General features: G+C 39.1%; 1 protein-coding gene across 1 annotated transcript in view; it reads right to left on the bottom strand.

Annotated features, from left to right (window-relative positions):
• Positions 1-14,058, bottom strand: part of HMCN1 (hemicentin 1) — a gene marked incomplete at its 5' end in the record, with an annotated part of 289,007 nt that overhangs the window by 22,016 nt on the left and 252,933 nt on the right. The window contains 8 exons of the mRNA XM_081113289.1: positions 313-375; positions 5,891-6,128; positions 7,375-7,496; positions 8,916-9,053; positions 9,351-9,500; positions 12,596-12,766; positions 12,935-13,105; positions 13,762-13,932. Of these exons, the coding sequence (XP_080969415.1) occupies positions 313-375; positions 5,891-6,128; positions 7,375-7,496; positions 8,916-9,053; positions 9,351-9,500; positions 12,596-12,766; positions 12,935-13,105; positions 13,762-13,932 (1,224 nt within the window). The remainder of the gene's footprint in view (positions 1-312; positions 376-5,890; positions 6,129-7,374; positions 7,497-8,915; positions 9,054-9,350; positions 9,501-12,595; positions 12,767-12,934; positions 13,106-13,761; positions 13,933-14,058) is intronic.

Below are 14,058 nucleotides of genomic sequence, written 5' to 3'. Positions count from 1 at the left end.
TCACAGAGTCCAGTGTCTTGTCCCTGTGCTCACTCCACCTCTGTCCTGCACACTGATCCCTGACTCTTGATTGTGGCCAAATGGAAAGAGCACAGGATTTGTATCTAAAATGCATACCCAGCGCTGCTGCCTGAAAGCTGAGTGATCATAGGCACTTCTCTACATCTCAACCTCCTCAGCTATAAAAAGGGGTATTTATAAGACTATGTGATGATTACATTTCTAGCAAAATGGCAACAGATGTCCATTTAATGGAATCCAGTATGAACATTTTAATAGAAATAAAAGTGCATTATTTATTCCTATACTCACCAGCACAAAAGGGTCCAACTGAGTCTAAGGCAAACCCGGAGGGGCACTGATTACTGCGGTCTCCTACCAGACAGAAAAAAAGCAGGATGAACGGGTTTGTTGGAATAGTAGCACTTGTTTCTTTCCAGTACAATCTTCCCTGGGAAGGTACGCCAAGATGGAACACACACATCAAATGCTCTAGGTGAAAACAAGCTGGAATGGAAAACTTCCCCTGTTTCTCAACCAAGAACTAAATGAGTCACAGCCCAGAGATTGTTGGCAAGCAGCCACTAGAAACAGATGTTCTGTTTAAGTTGTTTATATTAATCAAGAGAAAATTAAATTATTCATTGATAACGAAAAAAGACCCAAGGTTAATGTGTACTCCACAAATAACCAAGGTGAAGGCGTATTCGTCCGGCCATTGCTGTTTGTTCTAGAAGTGGGGATGCTATTTTCAAGCCACTGAGAAAAAGTCCGTGAAAAACAGAGACTCTAATGAAGAAATCCACTCTTTCTGTGAATCTCCTCCATTTGTCAAGTGGGGCTTCCAGGTCAAAGGCCCTACGTGCTGACCAGGAGTTCTCCTTTTCCATGTAGTCAGAGCAAAGGCAAACGGGCATATTATGCTAGAACAGAATTCAAGTTAGAGTCAGAAAAGACAACAGAGCAACAAAAATAAACAGGTTAGTCAGGGAATCTCTTTCCTTAGAAAGTAACAGGGTCTTGACTGTTTTAAGCGGTTTAGCAAATATTTTTCAAACATTAGTGACCTGAAAAAATTAAATGAAACATCTTTCAAGTTACCAAAATAATGAATGTGTACCCAGCTTCTAAGTCAACCGTTAGTCTAATAAATTTCTCCTAAGGGACATTTTATCTCATTTATATTGTATATTCAGTTCATATTCAGCCTCTTAGAAGTTATCTTAGATTTTCTTTCCATTCTAAATGCATGAAACTGTGATTATTTTTATTTTTGTTTTAGGGGCTCTTCATAGAGGGAGTCTGGGCTAATTTTTCAGATTCATCCTATTTTGAATGAGCCCTGCTGCGAACATGCAACTGTTCAAAACTGTTTATGAATGTGGGGGGTGTAAGAAACACTACTCCAATGACAGTATTTCCTTGACTAGAAAACTAGAGTCCTATCTGCTATTTCTGTGCCATCTGATTGTTTAGAACCTTACTGAGAAACTCTAATGGTTCATGATCCATTTCTACCCTGACGGTAAAGATGACCCTGAGAGCATCCGAGTCTTCTTGAAACGGCAAAGGAATGGGTCTAGAATAGGACGGGTAGAATAGAAATGTCTGGAGAATCGTTGCTAAATGATTATTGCATGGTTACTGTGTGTCACCTAGCACTGTGAGTCTCACATGCTTTGCTTCATTCAAACCTCACAACTCCTCTACTCTTACCATAACCAATTTTCTGACGAGGAATTAGAGTCTGAGGTTATGCAAATTGCCTCAAGTCAAAGATCTAATATAAGCCGGAACAAGAATTTAGATGCAAATCTGCTTGACTTTCAACCACGGAAATCAAGAATATAACTCAGGTGGTGATTGTAATGCCTGCTTCCTTTTTACTTATTCACTTACTTGTACATTCCTTAATCCAACCAGTATGTTCTGTAGGGCACTGTGTTGCGAATGTAACTGTGGAAAAACTGCGTCATATAAACACAGTTAGTTATTACCTGATAGTAGCTTTTGAATTTTGGTTCTAAGTGGGGGAGATTTCTTCCTTTAGGTGGCATTTGGGCAGCTTTTGGGGAGACACTTTGATTTTTCTCAATGCTAGGGAGGCCTATTAAAATCTGGGGAGAAGGGCAGACCCTGGGGCAGGTTTTAGAAGAGCCCTCTAAAATACCGCAGTGTGTGGTATAATGATGCGGATGGAGAGCTGTCCCTGGCTCTGATTTCCATGGAAGCGAGAGAGCTGTTTTTAATTATCTAAGGCTACATATTAAACATCTTCCACATATTAAACACTATTTTATGTGCTTAAAATATACAATGAATTTCTAGGAATGCTCCTGGAATATAAATTGATGTGTAACTATACATGCTTTATTGAGAACATAACCAAGAATTACTCGATTCCTTTTTTTTAAAAAAAGATCACAGCAGGGCTCTATATATTGTAGGTTCAGTCATAGGAGCACTTCTCTCTTATCTTGCATTGTAGTAATGTCTAGTGGTTTTTACATTGAAATACAACATATTTTGTTATAAACTGTTTTCCTTTTATTTCTTCTTTAGGTTACAGTTAAAGTATGTTGTTTTGAACACACTTTAAAATACGGGAATCATTAGTTATGATTTTCATTTTGCCATATTAAGGGGGCAATACAAACTATTTGTTTGTATTAAAAACTAGAGGCCTGGTGCACGAAATTTGTGCGGGGGGGGGGGGTGTCCCTCAGCCCAGCCTGCACCCTCTCCAATCTGGGACCCCTCAGGGGATGTCCCTCTCACAATCTGGGACTGCTGGCTCCTAACCACTCACCTGCCTTATTGCCCCTAACTGCTTCTGCCTGCCAGTCTGATTGCCCCCTAACCAGTCCCATGCCAGCCTGATTGACGCCTAACTGCTCCCCTGCCAACCCGATGGCCCCCACTGCCCTCCCCTGCCGGCCATCTTGTGACAATGTGGGGGCGTGAGGGCCACCTAGGCTTTTATTAGTATAGATAATTGTAGAAACTTTTAAGTTTAAAATTCCCTGTGAACTTGTCACTTGGAACAAATTACTACCAACATTTTGATGCTTCTCTCTCTAGTCACTATTATACGCACGCTACAGAATAATGGCCAAACTACTGATTATAAAATCTCTTGGAGAGCTTATTAAAACCAGAGATCTCTTGGTCCTATCTCAGAACTGCCAAGGAAGAACCTTAGAATCTGTGCTTTTAGCCAGTATAAAGGTTTTCTTATAATCACGGTAAGATGGGCAACCCAGGTTGGTTGGGATCATATTGTATATATACTGCTTTTCAATTATAATTATATCGGGTACATTCTCCTTCGTCTCTTGTTCACAGTTACCCTGTCAATACCTAAAACAGTGCGTGGTACACAGGAGGCACTCAACAAATATTTTCAAATGAGTAAATATGTTAAATTATTTTTAAAATCCTTTACATTTACTTTAAAGACTGCATAAGAATTATCATACAGCTGTGCCATCATTTAAGCATTTATCTCTTACTTCCAAGACATTTATTATTGGCCATTTTTGTGATTTTCTTAGGGTAGACTCCTAGAATGAGATAACTAAAAAGAAGGGAATAGTTGAAAGGCTACTGATACAAACTGCTTTCTAGAAATGTTAAACGAAGATAAAACCTCTGCTAGCAGTGTATGGGGATGTTCATTGCCCTATACCTCTCCAATACTGAGTGCATCACATTTTTAAATCTCTGAGTGATAATTGAAAAATGTGCAGTTTTTTGCTTATTGATGAAGTTAAACAATTTTTCACATTCATTTTGTTATTATTTTTTTCTTCATGCATTTCCTGTTCATAGCCTTTATGTGTTTTTCTACTGGGGTGTTTTCCTCTTTCTTACTGAATTTTTAAAAGCCTTGTATATATTAAGGTTAATCATAGTTGATCATAATATGTAATGCAAGTATTTTTTTCTTGGTGTATATTTTATCTTCTCAATTTTGTTTTTTTCTTCCATGAAAAAGTTTAAAAAAATTTATTTGTAGCTAAATTTATTTATCTTTTCCCTTTATTGTTTCTGACCTCTCTTTTATTTAACTTGTAAAATTAATCATATTATATAATTATATTTTAAAAACTAGTCAATTTTATTTTAAAGATCAATTTAAAAAAATTATACTGATTTATATTGTGAGTTGTTTTGACCAGTAATTTCCAAATGCCAGTGTGCAGATCAGATATTAAAATCACTTAGGAGTTGTTAAAAATACGAACTTCAGTCTCTACCTTTGTCTGGCTAAACAAAAATCTTTGTGCTTATAAATCTGAACTTGCATCCAATTCTCTAGGTGATTCTAAGTGCACTGTAACCATAGCTGTAGTCTAGACCCAACAAAGAGAAAGAACCTTCTGGTTAAGCAACCAAGAATGCGAGCTTGCCCCCTGGTGGTCTTTTAAAAAGAAATTGCATGTACACAACTCAGCAAAATGTTAATAAGCAAATGGGCACACATATCAGATGTAATGTATTCGTCATAGTATCTAAGGATAGCAAGGGGGTTTAAATGTCATATAGTGGGACCCGATCCCCCAACAACACCCCTACAAGTACCACAAAGACCTTCCAGCCGTTTCAGGCCTAACGGATTTACACAACTAGGTAAAAACTATACATGACTTTTCAAAAATCACCTTAATTCCTCTAGCCCCAGATGATATAAATTATTTTTTAACCAAAGGCCTGTTCCAAGTTATGTTTTTTAAATTATATGGGGTACTAGAAAAAGTAGAAACAGATTAGATTTGAAAAGGAGGCATTGTTGAGGAAGAGAAAACGTAATTATTCCAGTGGCTCTTTTCTTTTGTCCAAGTGACCTGAGCATGACAACAGTAAAGTGAAGTGTTGGTGGCGATTTGTGGCTGGAGGAGGTGTGAGGCCATGGGTACCACTGGATATGAGGCTTCATGAATCCAGGATTATCTCAAATAATATGATCACAAGTCCCTAGATTACAGTGATCACAAATGTAATGAAACCATTATGAATGAAGAAAAAAAATGGTCACATGCATAACCAATAAAAACAAGAGTAAGTGGTAAGAATAAAATTTTTAGTGTTTCTTCTAGCACGATAAAACAATATGATGCTATTTAAATCTACTTGGATCTATTTTGGGAAAGCCAGCACATAGCAAAACATACACATTCACAAAGCCAATATGAATAATTTTAAGTGTACTCATGGGAGCCTAAAGTTCAAAGTTAAAGTCAAACAGTCTCAACATCACTACATGCAAGTGTTTCCTACCACCCAAACCCCATGGAATAGGGAATGCTAATTGTTGCGGTGCCTCTCATGACTGAAAAGGAAACCCAGGGTACAGACACATCAAAGAACCACATAGCATTGGGAGGCTACTGAGATCAAGGGTTGTAGAACTATGCTTGGAAAATGAGAAGCAGTTCAAAAATTATAACTTCCAGGAACAAGAAATGACTGTGGAAATCCTGATTATTGCTGCACTGCTTTAAAAATATGAAAACTTTGTTGGGACTAATTTAGGTTAACATGTACCCATCTCAGGAATTTAAAAAATTCCTTGACAAAGTATAAAATTCAGAACAAGAACAAATGGATTTTATTATCCAAAGAAAACCATCTGACAGAATATATATTTTTAAACCTCCCTGTGCATATAGAATAGAATAACTCCATTATGCTATATGAAGCAGCATATTAGTAAAACAAATGTATTAGAGTACACCCTGACTGGCTTTACCACCAAAAAAACCAGATTAACACGCACAAAAAACTGATGTCATTGTGTATGGTCTACGCCTTAATATCCTTATTCTGAAGGTCAATGCAATTCTTTAACCCTTTTAGAAAGATTTGGACTTCGTCTGAACCAACTTACCTTTGGAAATGGAAGCATGAATTTTAAAACCCAATGTCTCTTCTAACTGGTTGTAGTCAGTTTCTACAGAGGATGCATGAAGTGTTTCTACCAAGAAAGGCATTCTTCCCTGTGCCTGGTCATAGAAAATGGTGTGGTTCCATGTGTATGGGACGCCGATGCCATCAATGGTGAACAGCCGGGTTGAGTAGGCATACAGCTGCCCAGGACCTGTCTGAACGTAGTCCTCCGTGTAATCCTAAGGAGGACAATACAGATTTGAGGATCAGCATGACACTTCCTATTTTTTTCTTGAGGGCTCTATGAGATGCAGAATGAGAAAAAATGGTTTAGAGGCTAAATATTTTTAGTTCTAAATGAAACTATAGTAGAGTCCAAGAAATAAAATATGAACTTCTTAATTATTACATTAGTTTCATGATTTTACTGTTATAAATTATAGTTTCATAAGGGAATCAGAGTTGTAGGTCAAGAAAAGATGTGAAAGGGCAATTATTTATTCTTTAATTTCAGAATCTTTTATGGATGATATACAAAAACTTTCATGCAAGAGTTACTATTCTGTGAGAAGAAAATTAAACAAATGGCTTAAATCAACACAGCAGTGATCTCGGTTCTGATAAGCAGAATAATAAATCACTAAGAGTTTGGAAAGACTTGTCCTTGAAGATTTTTTTAAATTAAGTTAATTGGAGAACCATTGCTTAATAGCATTATACAATTGTCAGGTGTATAAGATTATAATTCAGTATCTGTGTACTCTATTGCATGCTCCCCACCCGAAATCTAGTCTCCTCCGTTACCATGTATTTGGTCCCCTTTACTCACTTCACTCTCCCCCACCCCATTCTCCTCTGGTAACCACCATTGTATGTCTGTATCTGAGTTTGCTTTTCTTTATTCCTTTTTTTGGGTTTCTTTTTTTGTTATTCCTCACTGTTTTATAAAGAGTGGAAAGGAGGAGCGGGGGGGGAGAGAAACATCGATGTGAGTTGCCTCCGCACATGCCATGACCAAGGTGGCAGATTGAACCTGCAACCCAGATATGTATCCTTGACCAGAATCAAACCTGTGACACTTTGGTGCGTGGGCTGATGCTCTAACTACCGAGAAAACTGGCCAGGGCTACTTTTCATTTTATAGTCCACATATAAGTGAAATTATATGATTTTTGTCATTTTCCATAGATTTATTTCACTTAGCACATACTGTCAGGGTTCATCCATGTTGAGATATACACATATGTATCACATCTTCTTTATCCATCCATCCATCTGCCCATGAACACTTCGGTTGTTTCCATGTCTTGGCAAATGCAAACAAAGACCAGATAGCCATTTCTAACCGCACTGGTTTAGACATTTACTCCCCGAAGCAAACAAGGGGAACGACACAAGTTCTCTGTGCTCTTCCTATGGATCTTTGACTCCTACTCTTACCATTACACCAATAAACAGTGAAAGCAAGTTATCTTGACAGTTTACCTTGACAGCGACTTCAGCAGGTGAATGAAGCTGCAGGACATAGCCGCTCACGACAATATCTAGCAGCAAAGCACCATCGGAATCCAGACCCCGAGCAATATGAGTCATGCGCAAGATTTCTCCTGGGAATGACAATGCGTTCACTTTAGCAGCAAGAACTATATGGTTTGTGTAAGCGCAGAACAGATTTACCTTACATTCCAGGTCAGCTATGTTATTCTACTGAAAGCTTGAATAAACACAGGCAATAAGAGTATTAAATTAGCATTCAGTTCCCAAATTAAAGGTAGGCTTACCGAATTTTCTTCTGAAATCTCTTTTTTTAAAAAAAATATATTTTATTGATTTTTTTACAGAGAGGAAGGGAGAGAGATAGAGAGTTAGAAACATCAATGAGAAAGAAACATCGATCAGCTGCCTCCTGCACATCTCCTACTGGGGATATGCTCGCAACCCAGGTACATGCCCTTGACCGGAATCGAACCTGGGACCTTTCAGTCCACAGGCCGACGCTCTATCCACTGAGCCAAACCGGTTTCGGCTGAAATCTTTTTATGTGGCATAAATGTAGGATATGATTGTGTGAAGGATTCCACACTTTAAAATCACAAGCAATTACAAGACAATTCTACAAAAATGGGTTGCTTGTGAGAAGGGACAGTCAGCTTCATCATGCGAACTGGCAATAACTACAAGACTCTTCCCAATGTTTCAAGAAGTAGCATAGAAGCATCTTAGTAAGTGGATGGTCATGACAGTCCCACTTCTGGGATGATTAAAGCTATGCCCTCCCTTGGTCTTTCTTCCTTAAAGGTCACTGCCATTTGATCGCCTTTGACGAGGTTTGAATTGGACCTGAGGGCACTTGGAAAGAGCAATGAATAGCTAATACAAGTTCATTAACTCTAAGGATAAACCAAAAACACATTAAGATTTGCTTGTTTTTACTTCCATCTGTTTAAAAAATATATTTTTATTGATTTCAGAGAGCAAGGGAGAAACGTCGATGAGAGAGAATCATTGATTGGCTGCCTCCTGCATGCCCCCTGCTGGGGACCAAGCATGAAATCTGGGCATGTGCCCCAATGGGGAATCAAACTGTGAACTCCTAGTTCATAGGTCCACACTCAACCACTGAGCCACACTGGCCAGGCTACTTCTATCTTTTTGATAAAGAAGGTATTCTGATTGAATCTCAGATTTAGATACAAAAACTTTTAATTAATAGCAAAGACTCATTTTCCTATTCTGTTTGGCCTTTAAAACTTTTTTCTAAAAGTTTAAGGAGAAAAGACACAGGAAATACAAGAAAAAAGTTTTGGGGTATAAAAATGACTATACTGTTTGAAAACTCTTAGGGACCCATGTCAGTAAAAATTTATAGGGAAATATAAAATTGCTTTTATATCATTTATGATAAGATTGCCTCAAAGACTTAAATTATTCTCTGTGGGAACATATCATATATTTTTCTTAACCACGGACTTTTAAGGCAATCATATTTTTATAGTAATAGAATACAAAGCTGAGCTGGCACTAACCAGTTGCAAATTCCACTTGGGTTTCTCTCTTGAAGACTGCATTGGTAAGGGTGAAGCCATTGACTGCTTCTCCAATTTCCTTTGCTGTTGTCCAATAAATGGGATTTAAAATAGAAACTATCTTTCGCATTGCTGGACCTATATAAAAAGAGATACATCAGGTGACAAAGCAAAATATTTACAGTTCCCTGTTATTATTGTTTCATAGCATGTTATTCATAAAGCATGCAACCTAAATAATCTTGAATAACAATAAAATAAATATTAGTATCTCATGCATCTTTAAGAGTTGACTACTGGGATAGAATTACTATACTGATCATTTAGTAGTAACATCTTCTAGAAACTTTTAACTGGAAATAACATGATGAAGGCTAACATATACATTTTTAAAGAAGAGGCTTATTGATTACTTCGATAAGTAAAGAAACTTACCAAGCCTGCGAGGCACATTGGTAATTCTGGCATGTATTACTCTAGTATCAGAGGTAGGGCTATCTGTCACTGTGGCATTAAGGAAAGCAATTCCAAATTCAACATCATTAATATTTCCAATAACACTTCCTCTGGCTCGCTGGGGCCCACCTATTGGGGGAAGGAAAAACATTCCTGGATAAGGAAGTAATTTCATCAACATCACATGGGAGAAAAGAAGGCCAGTATTCAAAGATGCTACAAATCTTCTCTCAACCATTTGAAAAGATCATGACATCTGAATTTAAGAGTGTAATAAATAAGCTTTCAAAACATTCCACTCTAATGTAGTACTCATCATCCCTCATAAATCCAGGCTCCTTCCAATCTATGTCCATCATAGCAGTATTTCACAATCCAAAGAATACAATCAGCGTCCAGTCCCAAAGCCAAAATAAAGTGGGTGTTTGCTGATGGTAATGAAATGATGATAATAATGAGTTTATTGAGCATGTCATGCACTATAGTAAGCATTTAATATGTGATAATTCTTTTAATTGTATCAAAATCCCATAAGGTAGTTTATTTTAAGTAACCACAGTTTGAAGACTGGAAAAAGAAAGTTCAAAGAAATCATCATTACAGCTAGAAGGTGGTGGGATGAGGATCTGAACACAGATGTGATTGGCATCAAAACCCATGATCTTTGACCTGTTTGCCTCCTTAGCGGGAACAAAGAGACCGGAGGACTCACCAGCAAAAAACAGCTCCTAAGCCTTGTGACAGGTCACTGTTAACATAAATGTGACATATCTAAGGGGTTTTATCGTCCAGCTTGGATTTCAGATCTTGGGCTTATCAAGTTCTTCTTATTACATACATATTTTAAAAATGCTTAACAAGAAAAATTTTCAAGATATCATACTTTTAACAGTGCTGCAAAATTCATATCAAGACAATCAGATTGAAAAACAATTATAATTTTAAAAAGTAGCTCTGCAGTAATTTTATGCTTTCTTCCCATTGCTCAACAAAATTACTGGTTACTAACAGAATGGGTGGCTAATGACTATTTCTCAATTAAATTGCATGCTTTGATAAGAGAAAGAAAAATATGGGAAGAAGCTGATAGTGAAATTTATAAATATTCCTTAAGAATATATTTTAATGAAATATATTTTAAAATAATCACCAGGTGTTTCAGATATTGTTATCAAGTACTATATACTAGGGAGAAATATAAGTATATTCAATCTCAGAAAAAAACAGTTAGTATAGTATCTCACCATTTTATCGTTATTTTTTTATTTCACCATTTTAATTTGCATTACTTTATTAGAGAAAACATTTTGTTCAACTTGATTCAGCCTTCAGGTTCTGGACTACATTCATTTGGACATCAAGTATCGAGGAAACAGCAGTAATAAGAAAGAGGAAAAAAAGACATGAGACCTGTCTTCATAGAGCTTGTGTCTGAATAGGGAAGATAGATATTAATGAGAATTCTATCAAAATTGAAATTTTACACTAATGTGTAAGATTTACTACTCAGGGAAGTCTGAAAAGGAAGTATAAATTGAGTAGCAACCTAATAAAAGTAGAGGTCTTAACTAAACCAGGGAAAAAGGCAGGAGAAAGGCTTTCCAGGTAGAGAAAATGGCATGCGTCACCCTTTGGGGAGGTGGTCGCTTGCTATATTGGAGAAACCAAAAGTGAGAGCTTAGAGAGCAATGGGAACCACACTGCAAGATAATGCAGCAAAGTAGAGAGCAGGCCCAATCAGGACCTGGTAGGCCATATGGGTCCTTATATTTATTTCTAGGCAGGGGAACAGTTCCCCTATTCAGAAGGATCACTAATTCCCTTAGTTCTCTGGGTCATTGCTAACAAGCATGGCCTCCCACTATGATCTTGGTTCCCCCGTCTCACAGAGGAAGAACTTGAATCCCAGTGCTCAACCACCATCTCCTAGTCCGGCCAGCCTAGTTGGGACCCTTGAAACTTTCTGCCAAACTCTATAATCCAAACTGTCTGTATATTTGGACTTCCTTCCCTGGGGCCCTGATACCACCAGAGGCTGAGCTACCAAATGCCTTCACGGAAATGGGACTTATTGCCATGCCTACATGTTCGAAGAGCCTCGGAATCCTTGGTAATCAGCTGATATGTTGAGAAGATACGTTGAGCAGTTGACTGATAGACACTTGCCCTGTAGCTTGGCTAGATCCTATAAATCTTTTCATATAACCTCTCTCTCTCTTACTGTGCCAAATGGGCCTTCTTGATTTCCAGGGACATTTTATTTCTAAAGCAACCTTAAAGCTTTGGAAAGTCCAGTCATATCTCAAAACTTCAACAGTGTCAAACTGTTCTTTCTGTTCTGCTTCTCGCCTAGAAAGTCTATGCTCTGAGACAAGTACTCTTAGGACTACCCACCATTTAAAAAAATGTTTTTATTTATTTCAGAGAGAGAGGAAGCTAGAAGTCTAGAGAGATAGAAACATTGATGAGATGAGAGAGATACATGGATCGACTGCCTCCTGCACGCTGCCTACTGGGGATTGAGCCTGTAACCCAGGCATGTGCCCTGACCGAGAATCGAAACGGTGACCTTTTGGTTCATGGGTTGGTGCTCAACCACTGAGCCACACCGGCTGGGTAACCCACCATTTCTTAGGACTCCAGCAAACTCTTTCTAAAACCCATTAGTTCTAGAATTCTGACTTCGTTCCTCCTAAATTTTTACATTACTTACAATAGCTAGCCATGTTGTGTGATTTGAGTTGTGGTAGCTGAATTGAATTCCTCCTACTCTTTGTCCTCAAACTGAATTGGCTTCTATTTCACCTTCCACACTCATGTTCTCCCCTTTTACATCTGTGAAATAACAGCCTCCAATTGTGTATTCCTGTTAGATGCTCAGCTTCTGCTCTACCCTCATTCTTCAGCCTGAAATCTCAACTAGGCTTTCCCCACGTCTTCACACCCGTTTACCCTTCACACCCAGGACTGCTATTTATGGCTCTGCAGACCAGATCCCATCACAAGGGAGCCTGGGAAGTGGCAAGCAGAGGCTAAAATCCAGCCATGAGCTTTGGGGTAGAGCAGCACCAGCTGGAGGAGGGAAGTATTTTCCCCCAATTCTTCCTCCCAGAGATGGCACTGTTTTGTAATTTGTGGGCCCAGAGTGACTCCTTTTCTTACTTTGCAGAAAGGTTATAAATGTGCCAGCAGTAGTTCTCTCAAAATCTCACTGAGTTGCTTACCTGGACAAGCTTGTATATTGCATCTGGAAACCTGGGTGGCGTCTCCTGGACAGGGGCGCCCACGGTGAGATGGCTCTGGATTGTTGCACAGCCGTTTTCTGGTCTTTTCGCCTCCTCCACAAGAAACAGAACACGGGCCCCAACTTTGCCAGTTTCCCCAACTCCCATCCACTGTGAACAAGAGTGGAATGGTCAATCTGAACAAATCGGTCCTAAGACTGTCATGTAGGGTGGCCCTGCCTATGCAACTTTTATTTTAAGATCTGAGAGGATGGCGCTGCTACAATAACACTACATAGAATGCTTTGCTTGTTCTACTGCAGGAGTTGGGGAGCTCACCAGGACACATGTCAGTGTTGCATCTCTGGATCTGGGAGTCTGGCCCCCCACAAGCTCTTCCTCCGTTGGAGGGTCGAGGGTTATCACACGTGCGGTACCGCCGCATCTGCCCTCCGTTACAGGACCGACTGCAGATTCCCCAGCCACTCCAAGGGCTCCAGTTTCCATGAGCTACAATGCAGAACCATTGGAGACGTGCTGAACAATGACATTCACTCAACAGGTATGGAAAGACTCTCCCCAGGAAATGAAAGGAAACATACAGATCTATAAAGAGGCAACTTCCAGAGGTAGATGGACCAGCTGTTGTTTTGACCAAAAACCGAGTATACATCCCAGTGACTGTTCAATTCCATATAACACACATTTACTGAGTCTTAGAGTATTCCAGGAGCTCAAGGATATGACTGAGACAAGATCTTTGGCTCTCGATGAGCCAAGGCTATCACACTGAAGATACGGTGGATTCAGATGCTGCTAGCTGGGATGGAAGAAACTAGCTTGGTGACTAAATTAAGGCAGGGAGCTGCCTGCCTACCTCCATAGAGGAATCATCAACATTATTAACAGTTAGGCAGGTCAGGGTGCCGCTGCCCTTGCACTCTGCAACTGGTCCCATGGAGTAAATGAAATCGGACACAGTCCCTGCCCATACAAATCAATTACTTCTAAGGTATAATACAGACTTATAGCAACCATATAACATTTTAATGCCCTACATCGAAGGTAGATGAATCAAGTCACAGAATGTTATAACTTTAAGGACTTAAAAGCCATAGTGGAACTTTAAGAAAGTATAATTTTGACTCACTATTTCCAACACTCACTTGGACAAGGATCACTATTGCAAAAATCGCTCTGGACATCACTCCCTTCACACCTGCTTCCTCCATACTGTGGGGCGGGATCAGAGCAGTCCCTTGTTCTCTGTCTGGCTCCTCCTCCACAGGACACGGTGCAGGCACTCCAACTGGCCCAGTTGGCCCACTTGCCATCAACTGGATTAAGGAACAAACAAATGTGCTCCGTTAATACTTAAAAATGATGTTAGCCCTTGCCAATTTTCCCAGTGGTTAGAGCATCAGCCCACGTACTGATGGGTCTCAGGTTCGATTCCAGTCAAG

The sequence above is a fragment of the Myotis nattereri genome, assembly GCF_964212035.1.
Source record: "Myotis nattereri genome assembly, chromosome: 18".
Lineage (NCBI taxonomy): Eukaryota > Metazoa > Chordata > Mammalia > Chiroptera > Vespertilionidae > Myotis > Myotis nattereri.
This window is presented reverse-complemented; position numbering and strand designations above follow the sequence as displayed.